Source organism: Bos mutus, chromosome 11, assembly GCF_027580195.1.
Source record: "Bos mutus isolate GX-2022 chromosome 11, NWIPB_WYAK_1.1, whole genome shotgun sequence".
In the NCBI taxonomy this organism is placed as follows: Eukaryota; Metazoa; Chordata; class Mammalia; order Artiodactyla; family Bovidae; genus Bos; species Bos mutus.
In genome coordinates, this window is record NC_091627.1 from 12,785,263 (window position 1) to 12,811,549 (window position 26,287).

Genomic DNA, 26,287 nt, shown 5'->3' on the forward strand with positions numbered 1-26,287 from the left:
TCTAGTCAAGGCTATGGTTTTTCCAGTGATCATGTATGGATGTGAGAGTTGGTACTGTGAAGAAAGCTGAATGCCGAAGAATTGATGCTTTTGAACTGTGGTGTTGGAGAAGACTCTTGAGAGTCCCTTGGACTGCAAGGAGATCCAACCAGTCCATCCTAAAGGAGACCAGTCCTGGGTGTTCACTGGAAGGACTGATGCTAAAGCTGAAACTCCAATACTTTGGCCACCTCATGCAAAGAGTTGACTCACTGGAAAAGACTCTGATGCTGCGAGGGATTGAGGGCAGGAGGAGAAGGGGACGATAGAGGATGAGATGGCTGGATGGCATCACCGAGTCAATGGACGTGAGTTTGAGTGAACTCCGGGAGTTGGTGATGGACAGGGAGGCCTGGCATGCTGCGATTCATGGGGTCCCAAACAGTCAGACACGACTGAGCGACTAAAGTGAACTGGACTTTGGCACCTGAAGAACGTGGTAAAATACAATCTGTTGAGCCCTAGAAGAGTACCTGGAGAAGGCAATGGCAACCCACTCTGGTACTCTTTCCTGGAAAATCCCATGGACCGAGGAGCCTGGTAGGCTGCAGTCCATGGGGTTGCGAAGAGTCGGACACGACTGAGTGACTTCACTTTCTCTTTTTACTTTCATGCACTGGAGAAGGGAATGGCAACCCACTCCAGTGTTCTTGCCTGGAGAATCCCAGGGACGGCGGAGCCTGGTGGGCTGCCATCTATGGGGTTGCACATAGTCAGACACGACTGAAGTGAGTTAGCAGAAGCAGCAGCAGCAAGGCTGGCACAGGACTGATAATTAGAATTTTTAAAGTTTCCAGGTGATGGTGATGTTGCTAGTCTGGGAACCAACCTTAGATTAATGGTTCATGACTGCACAATACAATTACCAGTATCACCAGGAAGCACGTTAATATTAAAATACTTGATCGTCCCTCTATTCACTTACCTCCTACCCTAGCAACTAAGTTAGTCTCAGAGATAAAGCCTTGACATATACATTTTAAAGAACCTTCACAGGTGATTTACGAAACAGTTGTCAGGCCAGATGAGGCCAGCAGGGTACAGTTTTGTTCACCCATCCTATAAATGAAGAGCTTAAACCAGCAACTGTTTATCTCTGACTTCCTGTTATAACAGAAAAATAAACTCATTTTCAGCAGGGCTTTCTGTTTCTTGCTGCCAACGGCATTCTTAACAGATACCATGATCATCTTCAAAATAAGTGTAGTTGCAGCTTAAGCAATCAAAATACTGGTATTATTGAAAGGACAGGTATACAGACCAACAAAACAGAACAGAACTCAGAAATAGACCTACACATACATGGCCAATTGTTTTCAACAAAGTTGGCTAGGTAACTCAAGAGAAAGGTAATAAATTAAAACAAACGGTGCTGAAATAACTAACCTTACATCAAACAAATGCAAACATTACATGACATACAAAAATTAATGCAAAATGGATTGCAGATCTAAATGTAAATCTGAAAACTATAATGTTTACAGAAGAAAACACAAAGGACAAAGTCTTTGTGATCCTGGGCCACAAAGATTTCTTAGGACACAGAAAGCATGCATAAAAGAAAAAAAATGAAGTGTACTTTTGTGAATGCTTACAGCAGCATTATTCATAATTGCCAAAAGCTGAGTACAAAGTAAATGTTTATCAAGTGATGAATGGATAACTTCCATATAGCTATACAATTGAATACCAGCTAGGACGGTAAAGCATCTACCTACAATGTGGGAGACCCAGGTTCAGATCCTGTGGAGAAGGAAATGGCACCCCACTCCAGTACTCTTGCCTGGAAAATCCCATGGACAGAGGAGCATGGTAGGCTACGGTCCATGGGGTGGCAAAGAGTCGGACACGACTGAGCGACTTCACTTTCACTTTCAGCAATAAAAAGGAATGAATTACTAATATTAAAACAACACGGATAACACAAAATACTCTAAATAAAACAAACAGACAAAAAGGCTATATACTGTATGATTCAATTTACATGGCATTCTGGAAAAGGCAAAGCTAGAGATAAAAATCCAGAGAAGGCAATGGCACCCCACTCCAGTACTCCTGCCTGGAAAATCCCATGGACGGAGGAGCCTGGTAGGCTGCAGTCCATGGGGTCGCTACGAGTCAGATACGACTGAGTGACTTCACTTTCATGCATTGGAGAAGGAAATGGCAACCCACTCCAGTGTTCTTGCCTGGAGAATCCCAGGGATGGGGGAGCCTGGTGGGTTGCCGTCTATGGGGTCACACAGAGTCGGACACGACTGAAGTGACTTAGCAGCAGGAGCAGCAGCAGCAGCAGAGACAGAAATCAGATTGACTGACAGAGGCTGGGTCTTTTTAGAGTAATGAAAATATTCTGTACCTTGATTATGGTAGTCATTACATAATAAAAGTTTACATTAATTAAACTTCATAGAATTGTATACCTAAAAGGGCCGTATTTTACTGTGTGTAAATTTTACCTCAATACTTTTTTTCCTTTTGGCTATGCCCTGCAGCATGTGGGGCCCTTAGTTCTCCAACCAGGGATCAAACCCACGCCCCCTGTTTTGGAAGCTCAGAGTATTAACCATTGGACTGCCAGGGAAGTCTAATTTCTCAACAGACTTGACTTAAACTTGAAAGAGGATAATGATAATAGGAGAGGCTATGCAATACGGAGGCAGAGGTTATATGGTAAATCTCTGTTCCTTTTTCTTAATTTTGCTGTGAATCTAAAACTGCTCTTCAAAATAAAGGCTATTTTTTTAAAATCTGGAAAAAATGTGATTTCTATGAAAGATGAAACTTGAGAACACAACTGTTCCTTTTCCCTACAACAGCCCTCAAAAGGTGTTCATCCAGGATTCTGTTTTTGGCAATAACTTCATTTTACAGATTTCCCAATGCCATTTTATGCACTCCAACAATATATAAACAACCCCTAATATGCATCTACAATCCCTCACCCTCTACTGGACAGACACCTTCAGGCAGATACTCCAAACTTACTGTGTCAAAACTAATCCTCTTCTCTGTTTTTTTTTAATCAATGAATTGCACTACTATCCATCCACTCAGCAACCAAATGAAGGATTACAGTCATCCTTCATCCCTCTCACTCACACGCTACTCACAAATCCTACTGATCCTTGCTCAGTTGGGCATTTTCCTCCATGTCTCTGCATAGTTACCAGCATAGGAACCTCTTTGGATTTACATCAGCCTATTGGAAAGGTAGTGGTTTCCATGCCTTCTTTCTCCTCTCTGATCTATCATTCATTTGGCCAGTCAAGTTACAACTGCAAATTTTACTTCTCATCAAGCACTGCCTGATTTTTAACCTCTTCCAAGTTTCCTCAATGTCCTTAAGACAAAGCCCAATATCATTTCTATGTCCTATGAGTTTCTCACAACCCTAATTACCTTCTCATCTCTTAGCAGTCACATCAAGCCACTCAAATTCCCCAAGACACATCACAAAGTTTCTAACATTGAAGCTTTGCATAGATTGTTCCCTTTCCTGGAAAACCCTCTCGCTTGCCTTTCTACTCTTAAACACCAAGCTTAAATTTGTTTACCTCCTCTGGGAGACCTTAAGCCTCATACATGGGCTTTAATCATTCCCTTTTTAGGGCGTGCATTGCTACATATTTTAGTGAATATCTGCTTAGTGAGCCCCTTTGGCCAGACTGGGCATTATTAGATAGCAGAGACTCTCTTAAATTATCTTTATATTCCCAAAGCCTGGTGTAGTGACAGGTACAAAGTGTATCTACAATACATGTTTAATGAAATGAACTTTATAAATGCCAAAAATAAAAACCAAAGTATTATTTTATCTAATCTGGATGGTCTATAAATTTTGGTTTTTGTGACAGTTAAGCAAATCTGAATGATTTATTTTAGCTTTGTTAACTACTTAAAAACAAATATCATCATTTCCTATAATTATGAATGTCATTAAGGTTTTACATTTACTGTAAGAATACTGGGCAGGACCAAATACTAATAGCATGTTACAAAGGTCCATACAGTCAAAGCTATTTTTTCCAGTAGTCATGTATAGTTGTGAGAGTTGGACCATAAAGAAGGTTGAGCACTGAACAATTGATACTTTCGAACTAAGGTGCTGGAGAAGATTCTTGAGTCCCTTAGACAGCAAGGACATCAAACCAGTCAATCCTAAGGAAATCAACCCTGAATATTATTGGAAGGACTGATGCTGAAGCTCCAATACTTTGGCCACCTGTTGTGAACAGCTGACTCACTGGAAAAGACCCTGATGCTGGGAAAGACTGAGGGCAAAAGGAGAAGGGGACAACAGAGGATGAGATGGCTGGATGGCATCTGACTCAATGGACATGAGGTTTGAGCAAACTCTGGGAGACAGTGAAGGACAGGGAAGCCTGGCACGCTGCAGTTGATGAGACTGCAAAGAGCTGGACATAGCGACTGAATAACAACAACAAAACACAATTATCTGAAGTCCAAAAAACACTTCTAACTTAATTTAGCCCAAATATAAAAATAAGAAAGCAAAGCAGATATACATAGATAACTAACGGTCACGTACTGGTTTGTGTTCATCTCCATGTAATCTTTAAGTAGAGGAGGGGAGAGTTGTTTAAAACATTCCTGAATCGAGAGGAAAAAAACATTTAAGCATAAAGTAGTCAAACACAGACATAGATGTTTGCGAGGACAGAGACTGCTCAGTGAATGATTTATTTATAATTCTACTTATATAGTACAGGAAAAAACTGGACCAAGAGTTGGCTTGTGGCGCAGCTCCAGGGGGCACCATTCACATCACAGTCTGTGTGAACAGTATCAGCCTGGGAGTGCACAGGGTATAGCCTATGCAGCTACACTCAGGAGTCCTACCTGGGCTCCACAGTAAGACAAATCTGAGTTGGGGACATGCCTCTGACACTATCTCCAGTGGCTATGGGCAAATTAATCCCTGGGAGCCACAACTGCCCCATCTCTAAAATGAGAATGTTAATACCTATCTCACAAGACTGCTGTGGTTCAATGATATGATCTCTGGACACTCATTATATACATCAGAACCACTGAATCATGTGATTTTTATAGGGAATGTCTCATTTCTCACATCACAGTACCTGCCAACTAGTAAGCATCCAATAAGTATCTCCCTACTCAACTTTCAGCTATTTTTGAATAAACTCTGGTCCACCTACTGGAGGTGAGATTAAAAAAAAAAAAAAGCAAATAATAACTTTAATAATTCTTCCACTTTCTTTGGTCTGAAGGAAACTAAGAACACACCTACTATGTGCAAAAGAAGCATTAATGGAATAACATCTGTCATTTCTAAATAATATCAAATAAAGGTAGTAACTTAAGTGGCAGAATTGGCTACAAGTGTATTTCCTTGAGAGCAAAACTCATTAGGGAACCTATGGACACAATGTTCCAAAGGCAATATCCAGAGTCCTTTCCTGGTCTTAATTTTCTACTTCTAATTTAATAGTTCCTGTTTCCCTTCACTGCAACAGTATCAACCAGGCTCTACTCGCTTTGCCAGTTATACAAAGCTACTTTACACAGTGTGAGATGCTTTTCCAGTGGACATTTTATGTCTTCAATAAAGCATGCTTAGGAAATGAAAGTGTGCTGGAAAAATCCACAGAAAATCAGAAATTAAAGATAAATTCATGATGATCTACAGTTCCCACTACTTGTGTCATATTGCAGTGAAAAATACAAATGAAAACGGTTCAAACCAAGTAGTTTTGCTCAGCTTCATGGTAACAGCTGAGCCATTTCAAAACAAGTATATAAATCTCAGGCTTGTCATAAAGCAAAGCACAAAAGAAGCAGAAGTCCAGTTTGGATACTGAAAAGTATAGTAACTCATCTCAAATCTGCTCATGATACATCCTTTCTGTGATCCTGGATGAATCACTAAATCACTTTGTGCCTCACTTATAAACTGCAGTTGTTCTGATTACTGATGTCTTTACTTTACTATATAAAGGAAGGATCAGAAAAACAAACTAATATTATCACTAGGAATTACTGACATTAATTTTAAAAAGGAAGGGAAAAAGAACCTTGTGCATTCATCTTTAAAAATCAACTGAAGAAGGACCCCAACTACTTAGTTTGTGCTAAATAATAGGATTAAGGCTAGGCTAGGCTTTACTTTTCATATGGTATGAATTTTCTACATCAAACATACATTGTTTCTATGATTAGAGAAAAAAAGTGACAAAAAGGCTACTTGCATTTGCATCTAGGAAGAAAAAGAAAAGCATGCACATTCAATTCTACTGCATGCAGTGGCCCTAACTCCAAACTCTTCATGCTTCTTGATCTTTCCACATGCCACAGACTCTCTTCTTTGAGAAACTGTTAAACATTCTTTAAGGCTCTGCTGAATTGTTAACTACTCTATGAAAAACTTTTTCTTCTTCTTCAGGTAACAATTACGTTCTCATATAACTCTGCTTATGTCTATATTCTAGCACTTGATGAATTTTGTCATGGTGACATATTTACTTCCGTGTCTATCCAACCACCACTCTGATCCCCTTAATTAAACTGTGTGTTCATGGTTTAGTAACTTTGCTTGAATAAAAGATCTGCATTTCAGAGGACATGATCAACTGACTCTAAGACAATTTCAGAAACTGAGTCAGAAGATAAATTCAGGCAATACTAAGTAAGCAGTGACTTTTGTACCTGCTAACTAATAAAGTTTGGTAACTCTTTTCCAACCAAAATGTCAGCTGGATTTTTCAAGAAGAAAACTCTATGAACATTCAAAAGCTTAAAAAATTATCTAACTGAACTTTCTGCCTCAAAAGTACTAGCTCATCAATGTACCCTCAAGCAACATTTTAAAGTTTAAAAAAAAAAAAAAAAGAGTATCTTTGGCTAAGAGGTAAAGGGTGCAGGATTCCTACACAAGACAAGGTAGAGAAATGCAACATTTTCTGAATTTATGGAAAATTCTCAGATTTTGATGTGAGCTGTCAGAAAATTTCATAAAGAAAAATACCTGTGTTTTTTTATGACTATACCATCACATACAGCTTTCCTTTAAAGGACTTATTCTCTTAAAGAAGTCTTCCCTGACTCCTCCCCCAAGCTAGAATAACTTTCTGCCTGCTTTGTTCTATAGCATCCTTCTGTTAACCTATACCATGGTACTGACCTAATTAAACTGATGTTGAAAATTAGATATGGCTACAAAATCTCACCTCCTTCATCAAAAACTACAGTCTAGTTCTCTAAACCCATGAAATGTGGGCTGGCCTTGTGACTTGCTTTTCTACCACAAAAGAATGTGGTAGAGGTGACACCATGTAACTTATAAGCTTCAAATTTAAAAGAGGCCTTACAGCTTTCACATCTGTTGGGAAGAAGCCTAAATTGAAAACCACATAGAAAGAGAGACCCAGTCAAGCCCAGCGCCCAGCCAACACACCAGCTGAATGAAGTCACATTAATCCAAATGTGCTGTGTTGTGCTTAGTCGCTCAGTCGTGTCCAACTTCTTTGTAACCCACAGACTGTAACCCACCAGACTCTTTTGTCCATGGGATTCTCCAGGCAAGAATACTGGAATGGGTTGCCATGCCCTCCTCCAGGGGATCTTCCCAACCCAGGGATCGAACCCAGGTCTCCCACATTGCAGGCGGATTCTTTACTATCTGGGCCACCAGGGAAGCCAAATAAGGCCAGCAAAACACCCAGTCAACCCACAAAATCATGAGAATAAATTGTTTTTCAAGCCACTGATTTTTGAGTTATTTGTTACAAAGACTAGTAGAAATGATCGGAACATTTTTAACCACTGTCATCTACCCTAAGCTGCAACCACCTTGAGGACATGAACTAGGTCCTATTCATCTTCTCATTCAGCCTTTTAAGACCTACTCTTCGGCTCTAATGTTCTGCAGTTTTACTGTTATCAGTTCAGTTCAGTCGCTCAGTCGTGTCCGACTCTTTGCGACCCCATGGACTGCAGCACGCCAGGCCTCCCTGACCATCACCCACTCCCGGAGTTTACCCAAACTCACGTCCATTGAGTTGGCGATGCCATCCAACCATCTCATCCTCTGTCGTCCCCTTCTCCTCCTGCCCTCAATCTTTCCCAGCATCAGGGTCTTTTCAAATAAATGAGTCAGCTCTTCGCATCAGGTGGCCAAACACTGTCATACTGGTTGGGATTCATTCTGATTTTCTAAGCTGAGAGTTTATATATCATCACTTTTGGAAAATATTCCACTGTTACATTAATTTCCTTTCCCTCATTCTATTTTTGGTCACACTGCACAGTGTGCAGGATCTCAGTTTCCTAACCAGGAAAAGAACCCATGACCCCTGCAATGGAAGTGCAGCCCTAACCACTGGACCACCAGGGAATTCCCCTCCCTCATTCTTTTTTTTTTCCCCCTCATTCTATTCTTAAGGAACACTTAGGTAGTTGCTGGTCCTTCGTATCCCAGTCTCCATATTTCTTAATTGCTTTTTCTTATTTTGCCATCTTTCAATTCTATTTTCTGTAATTTTCTCAGAATTTTGTGGGTAACGTATCTGTTGCACCTTTAATTTCACTGAGTCTAATTTTCATTTGTAGAAGTTCTATTTTTAGTTTGCTTGGAATATTAAAATCTTTTGTAATTTTGTCCTTTTCCAATGTTTCCAAAATTTTCTTTAAATGTTTAGTCATTTTAATCATGCCCACCTTAAGGTTACAGGTAATAATTCAAATGCCAGTTTTGGTTTGCTAACTCTTGCTTGTGATGAATTGTCCTTTGTAAATTCTGAATTGTGCACTATTCTTTATCATAGTTATCTGTGGGAATACTATGCAGCCTGGGTAGTAAGCAAGTCCCTCCACAGTTTTACAATTGATCCTGTCAGGTGCCCAAAAGGAATTCTTTTTTTTTTTTTTTTCCAAAAGGAATTCTTAACCTAGGAACATGAAGGTAGTGTAAATTCAAGCCCCAAATATACATGAAGGTTAGCCTATGGGTACAAATTCTCAACAAGACTCACCTCCAAATCAGTTAAGACATAGACGCTTCTGTGTCTTATTTTCTTCCTGTGACTGTAAGCAGTTAACTATATTTCAAGTAATATCCTTTTTAGGATGTATCTCCTGAGGGTGCTTTATAAAGGAAATCTCAGTTCCAAAACACATCTCTGTAAAATCCAAGGCTTTCATGTATTTTGGAGTTCCTTTATTGGGTATACATTGTCAGACCTTCCTGGTGGACTGACCCTTATAAGATTATAAAGTGTTCATCTCTAGTAACATTGTTTTAGAGTCTATATTGCCTAACATCACTGTAATCATTTCTTTGATTGCTGTTAACATCAACTTTTCCCATCTATTTAAATCTATTTGTATCTTTGAATCTAAGATGGTCTCCAGGATGTTTTATCCAATGCTGACAATTCCTCCTTTTTGATCATATTGCTAATCCATTCACATTTAATGTTATTATTGATATAATTAATAAGAGTTCAATTTAGGTGTGCTGCTTTACTTTTTATTTATCTGTCTCATATATTTTTTGTTCCTTTATTCTTTTACTGTTTTATTTAGACAATAACTTCCTAATGTAGCACTGACACTCCTTTAACATTATATATATACGCATATGTATGTGTAAACACACATACACACACATGCACGCACACCACTGTAGCGGTGCACCTTTGGGTTCTTACTCTTCTTCCCCGTCTCATTGTCCCTCCCCCAGGCAATCACTGTCCCACTTTTTATTTTGAAGATTAGCTTTGCATTTTTAAAAATTATATATAAATGAAGTATATAGTTCGTGCTTCTATTTATGGAGGGGAGGATGTCTGTAATCTCTGACCAAATTCTCCTTTTCTTCCATCACCAATGCCCACCTCTGGGCAAAGCCATTTTACTCAGTTTCTACAGTTTGGCTTTTTTAGATTCCACACAAAAGTCATGGAATGTGGAATATGTTGTGTTTTCATATTTGTTTCTTTCATGATGTTTTCTGATTTCCCTTTTATTTTTTGAGTGGTTGCATGTATTTTCTGACCAACCCCTGGTTGGTTAGAAGTATGTTGTTTAATTTCCACATATTTGTAGATTTTCAAGTTTTCCCCATTTTGTTGATTTTTTAATTGTATACCACTGTAGTCAGAAAAGATAACTGGTATGATTTCAGTCTTGTTAATCTTGCTAAGGTATGTTTTGCGACCTAACATATACTTGTTTTGAAATGGTGCTTTTCTTTCCATTTGCATGGAATAACTTTTCATCTCTTTACATGATACATGGATAAGTCTATGTGTGTCCTTAAAGCTGAAATGAGTCTCTTATAGGTAGCATACAGTGTGGTCTTTTTCTTGTTTTTAATACATTCTGATATTGTCACTTGATTGGAGAATTTAATTCATTTGCATTTAAAATAACTACTGATAGATAAGAACTTACTAATATTATGTTATTGTTTTCTGGCTGTTTTATAGGTCCCTTATTCCTTTCTTCTTCTCGTTATCTTCCCTTGTGAATTCATGATTTTCTATAGTGGTATACTTTCTAGAGTGGTATCCCTTCTTTTAATCTTTTTTGTGTTTATTGTGGGTTATTAATTTGTAATTACCATGAGACTTACATATAACATTTTACAGGATATAAAATTATATTTTACATTGGCAACAACCTAACTTCAATCCCATACAAAGCTCTACCTTTTACTTCCCCAAACATTGGTTTTGATAGCACAATTTAAATTTCTACATTATGTATTCATTGTAGCTAAGCTATTTTTAATACCTTTGTCCTTTAACTTTTAATCTAGATTTACTTAATCAACACCCCACATTACAGTATTAAGACTATACTGATTTTGAGCATATACTTACCTTTTCCAGTGTATTTTATATGTTCATATTACTAACTAGTGTCCTTTCATTTCAGATTGAAGAACTCCGTTTAGCACCTTATTAAGGTATAATGATCAACTCTCTCCATTACAAGTATCTCCTACTTACCAAAACTTTGAATTATGCCACTTTGCTTTCTTAGAAGGCCTACATTAGTACCTGTTTTTGCTAACTGAAAGAAATCTGAAGATGACTTTTGCTTTTATGAAAAAAGCAACTACTGTACTAGTGTAGACCCTTTATATAAGAAAAGTGGTAAAACACAAACTTTTAGAAAGCAGGGGATACTCTATGCTATGCTAAGTCAACTTCAGTCGTGTCCGACTCTGTGTGACCCCATAGACGGCAGCCCACCAGGCTCCCCCGTCCCTGGGATTCTCCAGGCAGGAACACTGGAGTGGGTTGCCATTTCCTTCTCCAATGCATGAACGTGAAAAGTGAAAGTGAAGTTGCTCAGTTGTGTCCGACTCTTAGCGACCCCGTGGACTGCAGCATACCAGGCTCCTCCGTCCATGGGATTTTCCAGGCAAGAGTACTGGAGTGGGGTGCCATTGCCTTCTCTATATGCCATTTCAGCTTACAAAGTTTCATAGGAACATCCTACTTTCAGATAGGGGGGAAACCTGTCATCCTTCTCCTCTTTTTTTTTTTGGCCATGATATGTGGCTTGCACGATCGAAGCTCCCCAACTTAGGGACTGAATCTGCACCCTGGACAGTGAAAGCATGAAATCCTAATCACCAGAGCATTAGGGAATTACCTTTCCTTTATTTCTGAAGGACAGTTTTGTTAACTAAAGTATTCTTGGTTGGCAGCTTATTTCCTTGAGTGTATCATCCCATTCTCTTCTAGCTTGCAAGGTTTCTGCAGATAAATATGCTAAAAACCTTATTGGTGGTGATGGTGCTGGGCTATTTCCTTTATAATACAAGAAGCTTTTTTTCTTCTAGTTGCTTTAAACTTTTTTCTTTTTAAAAATATTTATTTGGTTACACAGGGTCTTAGTTGTGGCATGAAGGATCTTTAGTTGCAGCATGTGAGGTCTAGTTCCCTGACTAGGAATCGAACCCAGGCCCCCTGCATTGGAAGAACAGCATCCTAACAGCTGGACCACCAAGGAAGTCCCTGGCTTTAATTTTAAAGCCTTATTGTAATGTATCTTGGAGAGGCACTTGGGGTTGATATATGGGGGGAGCCTATAAACTTCATGAATTCAGATATCCAAACCTCTCCCCGAATTTTGGAAATTTTCAATCATTATGTCTCTAAAGAAGCTTTCTGCACATTTCTCCCTTTCTTGTCCTTCTGAGACTCCAGTGATGCATAAGTTGATGATTTTAGTGATAATGCGACACTTCACACAGGTTTTCTTCACTCACTGTTTTCATTTTATCTGTTTTCAGACAGATAGTTTCAAGCAATCTGTCTTGTACTACACAGTATTTTCTTCTGTGTGATCCGTCTGTTGATGCTCTCTACTGCATTTGTTTTCCCTAAGATGATGAACGCTCCAGTGTGTAGGTTCTTCCAATCCTGCATAATCTGGTTGACTTTTGGCATGTGCTCACTAGCTACTTGCAAAGACTCACACTTACCATTCTTGCCTTCAGGGCTGCTCAGGGAGGCAGTCACAGGGTAAGGACGTGTTTGAGTGAGGTGTGTGGAGTTTAGCGGTGCCCATGAGCCAGTTGGAGAACTTGTACAGGAGTCAACCCCCATGGCTCATGGGTGGGTCTCCTGATAGAGTCCCCAAAGCAGTTAGTGGCATCCATGCCCCTTTGATATGCTCCATTCCCAACCCTGGCTGCTGTTCTTCTAGTACAGCTGTCGATTCCCAGGTTGTATAGTTTATGACTGAGTATTTTGGATGATGTGAGAAAGAAATGGGCCTTTTCGGTGTGTCTCACAAAGCCAGGGAAGTCAGGTGCTCCATCACACACTCTCACTTTCCCCCATGGAAGAAATCATGAGCTGACTACCTGCTGGCACTGAGCTGTGCCACCCAAGTGGGGGTGAAGTGACACATAAAATCAAACTGTTCATCAACTTCAGGGGGTCCAATCTTGGATGCTTTTGCCCCAACAATGTGTGGGAACTTCTCCCTTGGATTCCTGAATGTCCATGAAGGCACGTGCATCCGTTAGTGTCTACACTGGTGTTCTTCGAGGGCAGGATGGTAGAAACTCTTGTACTGCCATTTTGATAACATTTCTCTCCATTAAGTCTTCCTTTTGCCAGTTTAAATTTATCGTTGGGCTTCTCTAGTGACGTCTTCATTTCACTTATTGTTTTCTTCCATTTCAGAATTTCCATTTGGTTCTTTTCAATTTGTAATTTATTATCTTCTTCATGATATTTTCTATTTGATTTGCCATTGCCATCATACTTTATTTCTTTAAGCATGGTTTCCTTAGGATGTTCATCGAACATTCTAATAATGGCTACTTTCAGAGTTTGCATATTAGATCCAACATGTCACTCTGCCTTTTAAAAGTGATGTATGGGTAATATTTTCTTTGCATGTCTCACAATTCTGTGTTGGAAACTAGATTATTCTAGAAAATATGTTGTTCCAGTTCTTGGTACTGGTTTCCATGCTCTAAGACTTGTTATTTTTTTTATGCTTGTTTATTTAGTGACTGGCTGACTTATTTTAGTAAATTTTATTCCCCTAATTCCCACGGTGTTAAACCTTTGATGCTGCTCCTCTGGGGTGATTTGCCCTCATTCATCCTGGGGTAGCAGCTCTGGTAAGATGCTCTGTCTCTATGACTGCATGTAGACATTAAGCTCCACTAACTGTGGCTGATTTGCTCTATAATTCTCAACAATCCTCTCAGGCAATAAACTGCTCCACAGAATAAACCAATGAAATTAGGTTACTTTGATGGGAGAGTTCTAGAGGTCAGTGGTTGAGATCTGGCCCTCCCTATCATAGGTGGTCTCCTCCCAGCAAGCCTGTAGTTAAAACTGTATGTCCAATTAATCTAACAATCTCCTCCCAATTACTTTTCACTACCACCTCCACTGTTTTTGAGTACCCTTAGGCTTGAACTTCTCTACACTCTGTTGTAAACAAAGTCAGCTCCTTTGGGCAGAGATTACGAGCTGTGCTGTGGCCCATTCCTCATTGCAGGCAAAATCTCTGAGCTATAGCTATGAATTTGGGAGTGTGGACAATGGCATACTTCTGAGCAACACTCCATTTCCAAAGGATGAGTATTTGGTAGGTGTGGGAGGTAGTACAGTAGTCTCTGGTGTTCTTAACTTGCCACTATTCCATTATATGGAACCACTACCTTACATGCCAGAGCCAGGTTAAGGGCAACTGGGCTCTCAGTGTTCTCAGCAGCACTGTGCCCTAAGTAGAGTTTTCATCCCAGAAGCAAGGTGTGGGCAAAAGAAGGCAGCCATTACCACTCAGCCACACTTGACCAGCAAAAGGCAGATAGAGGCAGGATGAGGAATGCTCTCATACTGCTCTTCTCTGGAAGACAGCCCTACTCCAGGGGAACTGTGGGGAAAGGAAACCCTATTTTCTTGATAGTACCAATCTAGAATGGAGTTACCATCTTGCTCAGTTGGGCGAAGTGTTAGTCGCTCAGTTGTGTCTGACTCTTTGAACTGTGGGGAAAGGAAACCCTATTTTCTTGATAGTACCAATCTAGAATGGAGTTACCATCTTGCTCAGTTGGGAGAAGTGTTAGTTGCTCAGTCCTGTCTGACTCTTTGCAAGCCCATGGACTGTAGCCAACCAGACTTCTCTGTCTGTGGAATTATCCAGGCAAGAATATTAGAGTGGGTAGCCGATGCCTTCTCCAGAGGATCTTCCAGACCCAGGAATTGAATTCGGGTCTCCTGCACTGCAGGCAGATTCTTTACCATCTGAGCCACCAGAGCAGCCCTCAGGTAGGAGAGGAGACGGAAAAACAAGTCTTGGTTCAAATACCACAGATTCTTTCCCAAAGTTTAGTAAAAACACTTTGAATAAATGTTTAATTGCTGCATGGCCTTTAGAACATTTCCAGACATTAATTAAAAAAAAAAAAGTGTTACCAATTTCGCTGGGGAATGGGCCCAGAGCTCACGCCATCCATGCTATCTCTCTCAGTCCAAATTCCTAAGCTCTACAAAGTTCTACAGGATCCAGTTCCTACACACATGTATCTCACACTTTAGCACTTTTATTTACTTTACTCACTCTGTCCTAAAAAGGGTGGTCTTCCTTAGGATCTTTTTTATTTTCTGTTCCCTGTAGAAAACTCTTTCTTCACATTTCTCCATGAACAAGTTCTTTCTCATTTCATTCAGATCTCAGCTCAAATGTCATTTCAAGACATTCTCTAAAATAGTATACCTGCCACTCACGCTTTACCAATGTATTCTGCTTTGATTTTCTTCAAACCACCTAAATTTACTTAACATTCACTTTCCTATTTGCTTAAGGTCTGTTTCCCACATTTGATTAAAAGCTCTAGGAGAGCAGAGGACCTTGCCTGTCTTATTTGCTACTGTATGTCTAGTATTTAGAACAGTACTTGGCACAAAGTCAATACTCAATAAATACTTGTGGTATAAAAAACAAACAGAAATCAAAGTATTTTTAAAGCTACTTACATTTTAAATGATATTAACAGGTAATCTGTTTTTATTTATATCCAAAAAGAGCAGAAACAGTAACAGAGTATGGAAGAAGATGTAACAGTGATCTATTTTGCTGAGAAAACAAACAGAAATGGCCAAAAGCCAGGAATTTTAAGTCCTGTTTTAGTAATTCTAAAACTTATTTTTATAAATAGCAGTGCTGACCTGCCACTGCCTTTACACTACATATAAAAGGCCCAAAAGAATCACCTCTAACTCAATGGTAACACGAAAACAAAACTAAAATAACAAATGCTTATACTATGATCAGTAGTTTTCACACAGTTAGAGATAACAGATTTAGAAGCTAATCAAATTGAAAATCCCTAATCAGATATATTTGTAAATAAAACTCTTTAGCATTAAAAGAAAGATATTATTTCCATGTTCTCACTATCACTCCATATACCTTCCTATTAAGGCCAAGTTTTGCAATGACTTAGCAAGGCTAAGCAAAAGGAACTTAGGTTATGGAGTATTACCTTGAGTCCTGTTTTCTCATCATCACTTCCATTATTTGTAGATGGTGTCTCATCTCCTTGCCTGGAAACCAAGACAAAATCTTCACTATTAAGAGTAGACACAGAGTCTGAGGAGACACTGATTTTTCCAACAGAAGCCTTGTCATCCATGACTCAAGAATGAAGCTCAACTCATGAATGATTAAATATTTTAAAAATGCCTGAAAAACAAAAACCATAAAGATACTCATATAGAATGTCTGCTAGATATTCAATTATGTTCTAAGTTTTACAAATTACATACGGAAAAACTTAAATTAAAACAAACAAAACAAACTTTCAAAATATTTTCCAAAGACTTTCACTACTTACAGGTTAGCCTTTTTTATTCCATATATAAGGGAATTTATTCCATATATAAGGGCCAAGGTAGATCACATTTCAAAAAAATAAACAAATAAAAACATTTCCTTGAGAATAACTCTGGCTATCTACACTGATTTCTTCGACATTCTGGTAACTCTATTCTTTTTAGAGAACATAAAAAGTACTAAACTTACTGTCTATCCTTTTCTTTGTAAAGCTGCACAAACAAATGAAATTGAAAGCACTTAGGACAATAAACATGCATGCAGGACAGTAAGGTTTTCCCTAACACTGCTGATACTTGTACTAACAACCTGTTTTAAGAAACAAAATTTCATATTAACCCCAAAGAAAAATAAATTCAGGGCAAGCATAAATTTTAGAGCAGGGAAATACTGTATGTAGCACGAAATCAGAGGTCTACTAAAAACTCAATAATCCCATCCCACAGTTTCTTAGAACCCAACTCAAAATGAACATTATCAATAAAGAAGTTTCAGGCCAAAAATTTCCAGCAAGGAGCAGAAAAAAATGTGTCATTTACGAAAATCCATTCAATTATTGACTCATGGAATAAAATTCAAACTCATCTGTCATTTAAAAATCTGGTTCTGCATATTTTGTGGGAATGTTCCCATTTGGTCTCCAAAACAACCACAGAACAAATAATATAACACTATGCAGCAGCACACTCAGCTTTAGCCAATAAACAAAACTCACTCTTTAAAAAAGTTGCTCTCACAGTATGCTCATCTTATATACCTCAGAGGTAAAAATTCTGAGAATTTGTTTATTAAAGAAGAGGTCCAGATCTATGTTTTGGATTTTTAACTGAACACATATTTATTGAGCAATACACCATATGCCAAGCACTATTTTTCCCTCAAAAGCTAACATCTGGCTAAGCACCTGGCAGCAAAAACTACACAATCTCTGAATACTATAGTTGGAAAAAAACTTAGCAGTTATCAAAACTGTTAAACAGATAATGAAATAGCAACCCCAAGAGTTGTAGGGTCATTTAATCGGGTTTAATTAAAGCTCAAACCCTGGACTCCTTGCTGCTCTCTATTTAAGCTGATTTGCTTGTTTAAAGGCTCTACATTTCATAGGACCTTATCTAAATGCATAGTGTAGCATAGAGATGCTTCAAATGTACGTCTGAAAACTTTTAAAAATGCAGTCCTGCTTCATTCATGCAATGAATATTTCCCAAGTTTCTAGTTTCTAAATAACAAAATATGCTAAACAAGAAAAATTAGATTCTTTCCCAAAAGCAATTTATAATTTGGTAGAGAACAGAGGGATATTGAACAAGTTAATAGGTACTGATTTAGGGTAAAGAAAACTATGGAAACATGTTGAAGAATTAAGAAATATAGTCAAGGAGGATATGTCTTGGATGAGGATATATATTTTAATCCCTTGAGGTGTCTGCCCTCATAGGATCTTCTTCCTAAAGTGCTTCCCTTGCTTCAGTACTCAGTCAACTCCAAATAATCATTCGTGACCTAATAACCCTCCTTTTCCAAGAAGCCTGCCCAGTCTCTCCCCAGAGTCAAAAGCACTGCCCGCCTCATTTCTGTTCCCACAGCAGTTTTACATTTTAACAGTACCTATTATACTGTGTTAAAATCTGATGTTGAGTTCCCTCAACATCAAACTTAATACTCACATATCTGTTTCACAGATTAGGAAACTGAGGCTTAGAGAGACGGTATAATTTGTTCAAGGTAATGGTTGTAATTTAACTGGTTAGAAGCAAAGTCAAAAGCTTTCATTTAGATGGCAATGCTTTTCCCATGTGACACATCTGGGCCTTGTTCCACAACACTCAGCATCAGATAAAGGAATCTCCATCTTTTTTAGAACTTGTCCTTTAGGTAAGGTTTTCATGCTTAATTAGTCTTTTTCCCATGTTTTTAAAAATGTTACTAATAGTAAGATAGCAGCTGCTGCTGCTGCTGAGTCGCTTCAGTCAAGTCCGACTTTGTGCAACCCCATAGATGGCAGCCCACCAGGTTCCCCCATCCCTGGGATTCTCCAGGCAAGAACACTGGAGTGGGTTGCCATTTCCTTCTCCAATGCGTGAAAGTGAAGTCACTCAGTCGTGTCTGACTCTTAGCGACCCCATGGACTGCAGCCTACCAGGCTCCTCTGTCCATGGGATTTTCCAGGCAAGACTACTGGAGTGGGGTGCCGCTGCCTTCTCCGAAGATAGCAGAGGGCCTGGAAAAGTTTTCTAAAACGATAATCTCGGAGACATTAACAACTTTCTACAATATTCTAGACTCAAAAATAATACTTTGGTATCTACACTACGGAACTGAGATTTGGCAGGCTCCAAGTTCAACCTATTTTCTTTGAGGAAGTGACAGGAAAGTACACTTTATAAGATACTTTACTGTTTGTTTTGGCCCTGAAAGTAACTGAATCACTCAGTAGAAATGAGATTTATCAAAACACTAAGCAGTACAGGAGGAGTTATGTAATAAGGCTCCCCTTCTCCAGCCTCCATGGGTAGAAGTGAAGAGTCAGTCCACAAGCTCCAAGGATTCTAGATAAGATCACCCCACCCTCCCCTGGTCTCCACAACAAAGAGGTATCCCAGAACTTCATATACTCCTGGAAAAATTCTAGAGTATTCACAATCTCTGTCTTGAGACCATAAGAACTAGTTTTGTTGTTCTTCATCCCTTCTTACACCAGCTACCACAAGAAGCCCCTACTCTAATTCTCATGGACACTAAAGTACAAATTTCCTCCCCATAAACACCCTACACTACCATCCCTCTTCCTATTTTTCTCCATACCACCTATCACTGTTTGACACATTTACCTTGTCATCATAATTTGTTTTTAAATATCATGTAAGCATAAGGGCAGGGATTTCTGCCTGTTTCATGAGCTGCGGTAGCCCTAACAAGTGAAAGAATAACTGGCCATAGTAGGTGCTCAAATGTGTACTAAAGAAATAGGATAAATGGCAAATAAAAGACGTAAGATAACAAGAGTCACCCAATGAAAAAGGCAAGAGCAGCTTTTATAACTGACAGGAAGAACAGAAGTCATTATTTATGATGGTAAAGCAAACAGTTAAGAGTTAGGAAAAAATACAAGTTAGTATGCTGGTTCTACCACTGAATAATAGTGTAAGCTTGGTCATACCAAGCCTCAGATTCCGTAAATGAAAATGGTGTACTACCTACCTCACAGAGTCATTATAAAAATTACTCTCTGTAGCACTGACATATATACTCTACCACGTGTAAAGCAGCTAGTGGGAAACTGCTGGTATAACACGGGAGCTCAACTCCTGCTTTGTGACAACCAAGAAGGGCTGGGATGAGGGGATGGGACAGAGTGGGAGAGAGGCTGAAGGAGGAGCGGATATATGCATACTTCCAGCTGATTCATGTTGTACAGCAGAAACCAGGACAACACTGTAAAGCAATTATCTTCCAATTAAAAAACACTAAGAAATAGATATATGTATATCCAAGAGCCAACTGCTATTGAAGGATGGTCAAGAGCCTTGATTATGGCCAGTTCTTTTCCATTTCACTCTTTCATTAACCGGAGAGTGAAACCAACTCCCAATTTTAACAAATATCAACAGATTTTGGTAATTTAGGAAACAATATTAGCACAAAATATATGTAACACTTCTAGTTCCAGTCTTATTTGAAAGTGAAAGTGTTTAGTCGCTCAGTAGTGTCCGACTCTTGTAGCCCAAGAGGCAAGAATACTGGAGTGGGTTGCCATTCCCTTCTCCAAGGGATCTTCCCAACCCAGAAATTGAACCGGCTCTCCTGCATTGCAGGCACATTCTTTACCATCTTAGCCACTAGGTCAGTATCTAACTTTTTTATACTTAAGTAAACATAAAAGAATACTTTGTATCTCTGTGTTAACACTTTGCTGCTGCTGCTAAGTTGCTTCAGTCTTGTCTGACTCTGTGCGACCCCACAGACGGCAGCCCACCAGGCTCCCCCGTCCCTGGGATTCTCCAGGCAAGAACACTGGAGTGGGTTGCCATTTCCTTCTCCAATGCATGAAAGTGAAAAGTGAAAGTTTACAGATTACTAAAATGTACACCTTCATCTCATTTTATCATCCTAACAACTCTGTATCTGGGAGGCACTCAGTTTGTCTCCCTTTATATAAGTGATGAGCCTAGACCCCTACAACACGTCCAGTTACCGACAGGGCCAGGTTGGTGAGTACTAGTGCAGGGATGCTTCATTCTATCTCCTTTAATAAGTCAAGTAACTTAAAATGATAAGTAATTTTAATTACGCAACCTCATGCATCAAAACCAAAGGCTCAGTTATATTATAGTCCCATCTGTACCACAGTGACAACTCTATGCTCAACCACACACTTTTGCAAAGATTGTAGTATAAAATGTGCCTCAATCTTGTTGAATGAACAAAGATTCATTTTCATTCTCAATCTCCTCTTAAAACTATAAACCTGTTAAAGGAGAGTGAAAAGGTAAAGAACTAGCCATGATAAGAGCTCTTTTGATAGTTCTTCAAAAGCAGTGCTTACTTTTTAAAAACTTGAACTTTGGGACAGAGTATCATCAGATATTTGTATTTTTCTAACATTATTCAGAGCAGTAACATAAACAGTGAACTTACAGTGGTATGGATTTGCTAATGTGCAATTAGTAGAGCAAAAATCACCTCCCAATAAGTGACCCACCGAACCTGATAAGAGAGATGAGTGATACTTGTAATTGAACTTGACATACTTGAGACAAGTAAAAGGTGCTTGTTTCTGGCACTAGTCCAAGCACTCCAGTTCATCTTTATTTCCTTGGTTTTCCTGACATTCTTCCTGAAGGAGTATTAACTCCTCCTCCACCCCACTCCAGTACTCTCGCCTGGAAAATCCCATGGATGGAGGAGCCTGGTAGGCTGCAGTCCATGGGGTCGCTAAGAGTCAGACACGACTGAGCGACTTCACTTTAAATTTTCATGCATTGGAGAAGGAAATGGCAACCCACTCCAGTGTTCTTGCCTGGAGAATCCCAGGGACGGGGGAGCCTGGTGGCCTGCTGTTTATGGGGTCACACAGAGTCGGACATGACTGAAGTGACTTACCAGCAGCAGCCACTTCAATAGGACTCCCCACTCACACCAAACTGCTGCTGCTAAGTCACTTCAGTCGTGTCCGACTCTGTGCAACCCCACAGATGGCAGCCCACCAGGCTCCCCCGTCCCTGGGATTCTCCAGGCAAGAACACTGGAGTGGGTTGCCATTTCCTTCTCCAATGCATGAAAGTTAAAAGTGAAAGTGAAAGTGGCTCAGTCATATCTGACTCTTGGCGACCCCATGGACTGTAGCCCACCAGGCTCCTCCATCCATGGGATTTTCCAGGCAAGAGTACTGGAGTGAGGTACCACTGCCTTCTCTGTCTCACCGAGCAGTCCCTCTCAAAATCTGGCTACTGTAACTCTCACCAACCCTTACTAAACCTCTTCTTTTAAAAACTGAATTCAAACCTTGTCTATGTGACGTTGGGTGTTTTTAACACTCTGAGCATCCATTCAAAAAGGAAAAATACATGTATGTGTGTGTGTCTGTATGTGTACAGACACACATACATATATATAAACAAATAAAAATCAACAATACAAAACTTAAAAACTCAAACAATTCTTTTCAGTTCTCATCTTATTTCCACTGGCTGAAAATAAATGAAAATGCTTATCATTTCCTTATTGTGAAACTCTTTTTGCTTCCATTTTCTACCTCTAGCACCTTTTATCATTTCCTTCAAGTTCCCTTTTCTCTGCCCACTCCTTATTTTTTTAAAGAAAAATTTGGCTGTACAGATCTAGTTCCCTGACCAGGGATCAAACCCACTACCCCTGCATTGATCGGGGGTGTGGAGTCTTCACCGCTGGACCACCAGGAAAATCCCTGCCCACTGTAAATTCATCTGTCCTCCTCCTCCTTCCATATCTGCCCCTAGCTATCTCAGTACCTCCTGTGTTGTAACTTTTTTGTATGCTGATGATACTGTAGCCCTGTTTTTCTCCCTAATTTAATGTGGGCGCTTGTGTTTTGTTCTGTGTTTTTTTTTTTTTTTACCTATTCAGTATTGAGTATCTGTTATGTGCCAGGCACTAGGTAGAGTGTAATGGTGAGGAAAGGTACTCTTTACCCTTGACAGGCTTATAGTAGAGAACATGGACAAACAAACAAGTAATTACAATATAGTGCTTGGTATAGTAAGAGGTTCCAAATAGGAAAAGGAGTTCGTCAAGGCTGTATATTGTCACCCTGCTTATTTAACTTCTATGCAGAGTACATCATGAGAAACGCTGGACTGCAAGAAACACAAGCTGGAATCAAGATTGCCAGGAGAAATATCAATAACCTCAGATATGCAGATGACACCACCCTTATGGCAGAAAGTGAAGAGGAACTCAAAAGCCTCTTGATGAAAGTGAAAGTGGAGAGTGAAAAAGTTGGCTTACAGCTCAACATTCAGAAAACGAAGATCATGGCTTCCGGTCCCATCACTTCATGGGAAATAGATGGGGAAACAGTGGAAACAGTGTCAGACTTTATTTTTCTGGGCTCCCAAATCACTGCAGATGGTGATTGCAGCCATGAAATTAAAAGACGCTTACTCCTTGGAAGGAAAGTTATGACCAACCTAGACAGCATATTCTAAAGCAGAGACATTACTTTGCCAACAAAGGTTCGTCTAGTCAAGGCTATGGTTTTTCCTGTGGTCATGTATGGATGTGAGAGTTGGACTGTGAAGAAGGCTGAGCACCAAAGAATTGATGCTTTTGAACTGTTATTCTGGAGAAGACTCTTGAGAGTCCCTTGGACTGCAAGGAGATCCAACCAGTCCATTCTGAAGGAGATCAGCCCTGGGATTTCTTTGGAAGGAATGATGCTAAAGCTGAAACTCCAGTACTTTGGCCACCTCATGCGAAGAGTTGACTCCTTGGAAAAGACTCTGATGCTGGGAGGGATTGGGGGCAGGAGGAGAAGGGGACGACAGAGGATGAGATGGCTGGATCGTATTGCTGACTTGATGGACGTGAGTCTGAGTGAACTCCGGGAATTGGTGATGGACAGGGAGGCCTGGCGTGCTGCGATTCACGGGGTCGCAGAGAGTCGGACACGACTGAGCGACTGATCTGATCTGATAGTAATAGGTATGCATATGGTGTTATGAGAATACACAGGTGGGATCTGCTACACGTATCCCATACCCATCTCAAAATTGACTCCATATATCCAAAGCAGAGCCCATCTTCACACAAGCATATTCTTCCTCATAGCTTCCTTATCAGTGGTTAACAACCACTGATTCAAGATGGAAATGTACCCCCCGCTCCCGCAATCCCTGACTCCTTTTCTCATTCTCCCTTGGAATTCTAATAGATTTTAGTTCCAAAACATATCCCAAATCTGCTCTTTCTTTGCCATCTTTCATGTCACTCTCTTGCATTTTATTCTCTTTCAACTTTGCTACAATATAAGTCTCTCTTTCTAGACTCTCTCTAGTCATTATCAAGGCCTCATAGCTAATCTCTAAAATTCAGATTTGATCACATATCCGACCCCTTCCTTTGATTGCTCCTGACTGAAAACAGAAAAATCCAAATTCCTTAAATCATTAATTCTTAAAAATCTGGAGCCAATCTCTCATTCTAGTCTGATCTCCCTCTATCAAACCATACCAGGGAACTCCAATTATGCCATGCATTTTTATGCTTTCAAACCTTTGCTCATGCCATTTCTTAAGCTTGGAGTGTGTTTTCATTTCTCCAATTAGTCCTACTCCCCCACAAGCAATGCAGTGATACAATCAAATATTTAACCTCCTCTTCCTTTCTGAAATAATCCTTATTTCCCTCTAGGGCTCCTAAGGCTTTTTGTTTGCTTGCTTTTTAATTCTATCACAGAATTACATTTATCACACAGTAAAATGTTATACCTCTTTTCTCCTATATTGATCATTCATTTCGGAAACAATTATTTAGTATAAACCACCACAGTAAACACTGGGAATACAATGAGCACACATAGTCCCTTTGAACTAACTACTTTTGGACAGGGATCTTTAAGGGTTTGCTTATATTATCTTCATATGCTTGCTTATGGCAGTGTTCAGTAAATGTGACTGGATGGCTAATACTTGTTCAGTGTTTAAGTAACAGGGTTTATAGACTGTGAGATGGACGAACGACAAATATGCTACACTACAAGCATTTCTGGGGGTGCAGATATGAATGATTGGGATAGAGGCTAAAAAAAACAAAACAAAACCAACAACAACCACAACTACCTTTTGACTGTGCCTGACTAACTCTTCTTTTAGGTTTCCAACCGTGAAAAGCAGTTAAACACCATTGAGCCAAATCTTGGATTCCCTCTGAACCCAAACATTCTCTCATCACTTCCCTCCCAATCTCCATCATTTCTGTTGCTCCACCAGTGAAAAAAATGAGTACAGCTTTAGGGAGTCTTAAAGACAATACTTGGGCTTTCCCAGTGGCTCAGTGTTAAAAGAATTAGCCTGCAATGCAGAAGCCACAGGTTCGATCTTTGGATCAGGAAGATTCCCTGGAGGAGGGCATGGCAACCCACTCCAGTATTCTTGCCTGGAGAATCCCATGGACAGAACAGCCTAGAAGGCTACAGACCACAGGTTGCAAAGAGTTGGACACAACTGAAGTGACTTAGCATGCACACACACGGACGATACTTAAATAATCTTGCTGAATTTAAAGAACACTACTTACCAGTTCCTAAGTATCAATTGTATGCCCCACATAGTACTTAGAAGCTTTACATGCATTGTTACTAATCTTCATACTACCCTTCCCAGATAGGTATGAACTTCATACGACAAACTGAGGCTTAGAATGGCTCAATAATGCTTAAGTTCAGAGAGACAACTGTAGAACTTGATCCAATCCCAGGGATCTAGGCGCCTGTCCTTTTCAGGAATGCATCTCTCCTCCTTGGTGTTCTGTCACCATTCTCTACCCATTCCAATCCATCTTCTATGTTGTTCCCAGTTGTACTCTTCTAAAACACAGATCTGATAAGATTACTCTCTGTTCAGTAAAGGACAAGTCAGAAAGCAGCAAGAGAGTCAAGTCCCAAACATGCTTAGCAGGCCAATTCCTATGGGCTTGTAGCTCAATAAAATTAAACAACTACAAAGAAGTTGTATTTTAAAATCATATGATATTAATCTCAGCTTTTTTCCTGGATTTGAGGTTTGTTGCCCTGCACTGGTTTTCATATGAACTTCTCACAACATATCCCTGGGAAGGGTGGGATGAATCTAACAAAACTCCATGGAAAATCATCGCATCTTTGAAAAATAAATTCCGTTCCACCACTACTAATTGCTAAACAATTGAGGTGTCTTTATTGAAGTCTGACTTTTGAATTTCGTGACTGATTCTTTGAATTATTTTAGTGAGCTTAGAGAACCTATTACTTTAAGCCTTCCAAATAATTTTAGCTTAGTTTTAAAAACCAAAAAGAAAATGAAACTTAACCATCGTGGGCCTACAGCACATATAGGCAAGAAAAACCAGCTTACAAAAAAGTCACTGTTAGGCAAATTTTAACCCATCACGTCTGTCACAATTAACTTCTTTAAACTATGAAGTGACTCTTCGAGCTTGATTTCAGATGAACCATTAAGGATACCTTAAAGAAATATAACTCAGTCAAAAGCTTTCTTAATTTAAATAAAAATTTAAAAAATTCAATCTTTCTACATAAGTATTACCATTTTAGCCATTTTTAAGTGTATAGTTTCATGGCTTTCAGTATATTTACATTTAGTGCAACCATCACCACAACCTATCTCTAGAACTTTTCCATCTT

At 39.4% G+C, this 26,287-nt stretch overlaps 1 protein-coding gene and 1 non-coding gene across 7 annotated transcripts in view; both read right to left on the reverse strand.

Annotated features, from left to right (window-relative positions):
* The window catches only part of RABGAP1 (RAB GTPase activating protein 1), a 169,233-nt gene that overhangs the window by 125,834 nt on the left and 17,112 nt on the right, over positions 1-26,287 (reverse strand). For 5 of the 6 annotated variants that reach the window (XM_070379024.1, XM_070379027.1, XM_070379025.1 and 2 more), the window contains one exon: positions 16,055-16,254. In XM_070379024.1, the coding sequence (XP_070235125.1) occupies positions 16,055-16,204 (150 nt within the window). In that variant the 5' untranslated portion in view covers positions 16,205-16,254. Of the gene's footprint in view, positions 1-16,054; positions 16,255-26,287 lie in introns of those variants that run through there. The other variant, XM_070379028.1, reaches the window with a different exon arrangement.
* TRNAG-UCC (transfer RNA glycine (anticodon UCC)) lies at positions 11,976-12,048 on the reverse strand. Its single transcript has one exon. It is a non-coding gene; the product is annotated as a tRNA-Gly (tRNA).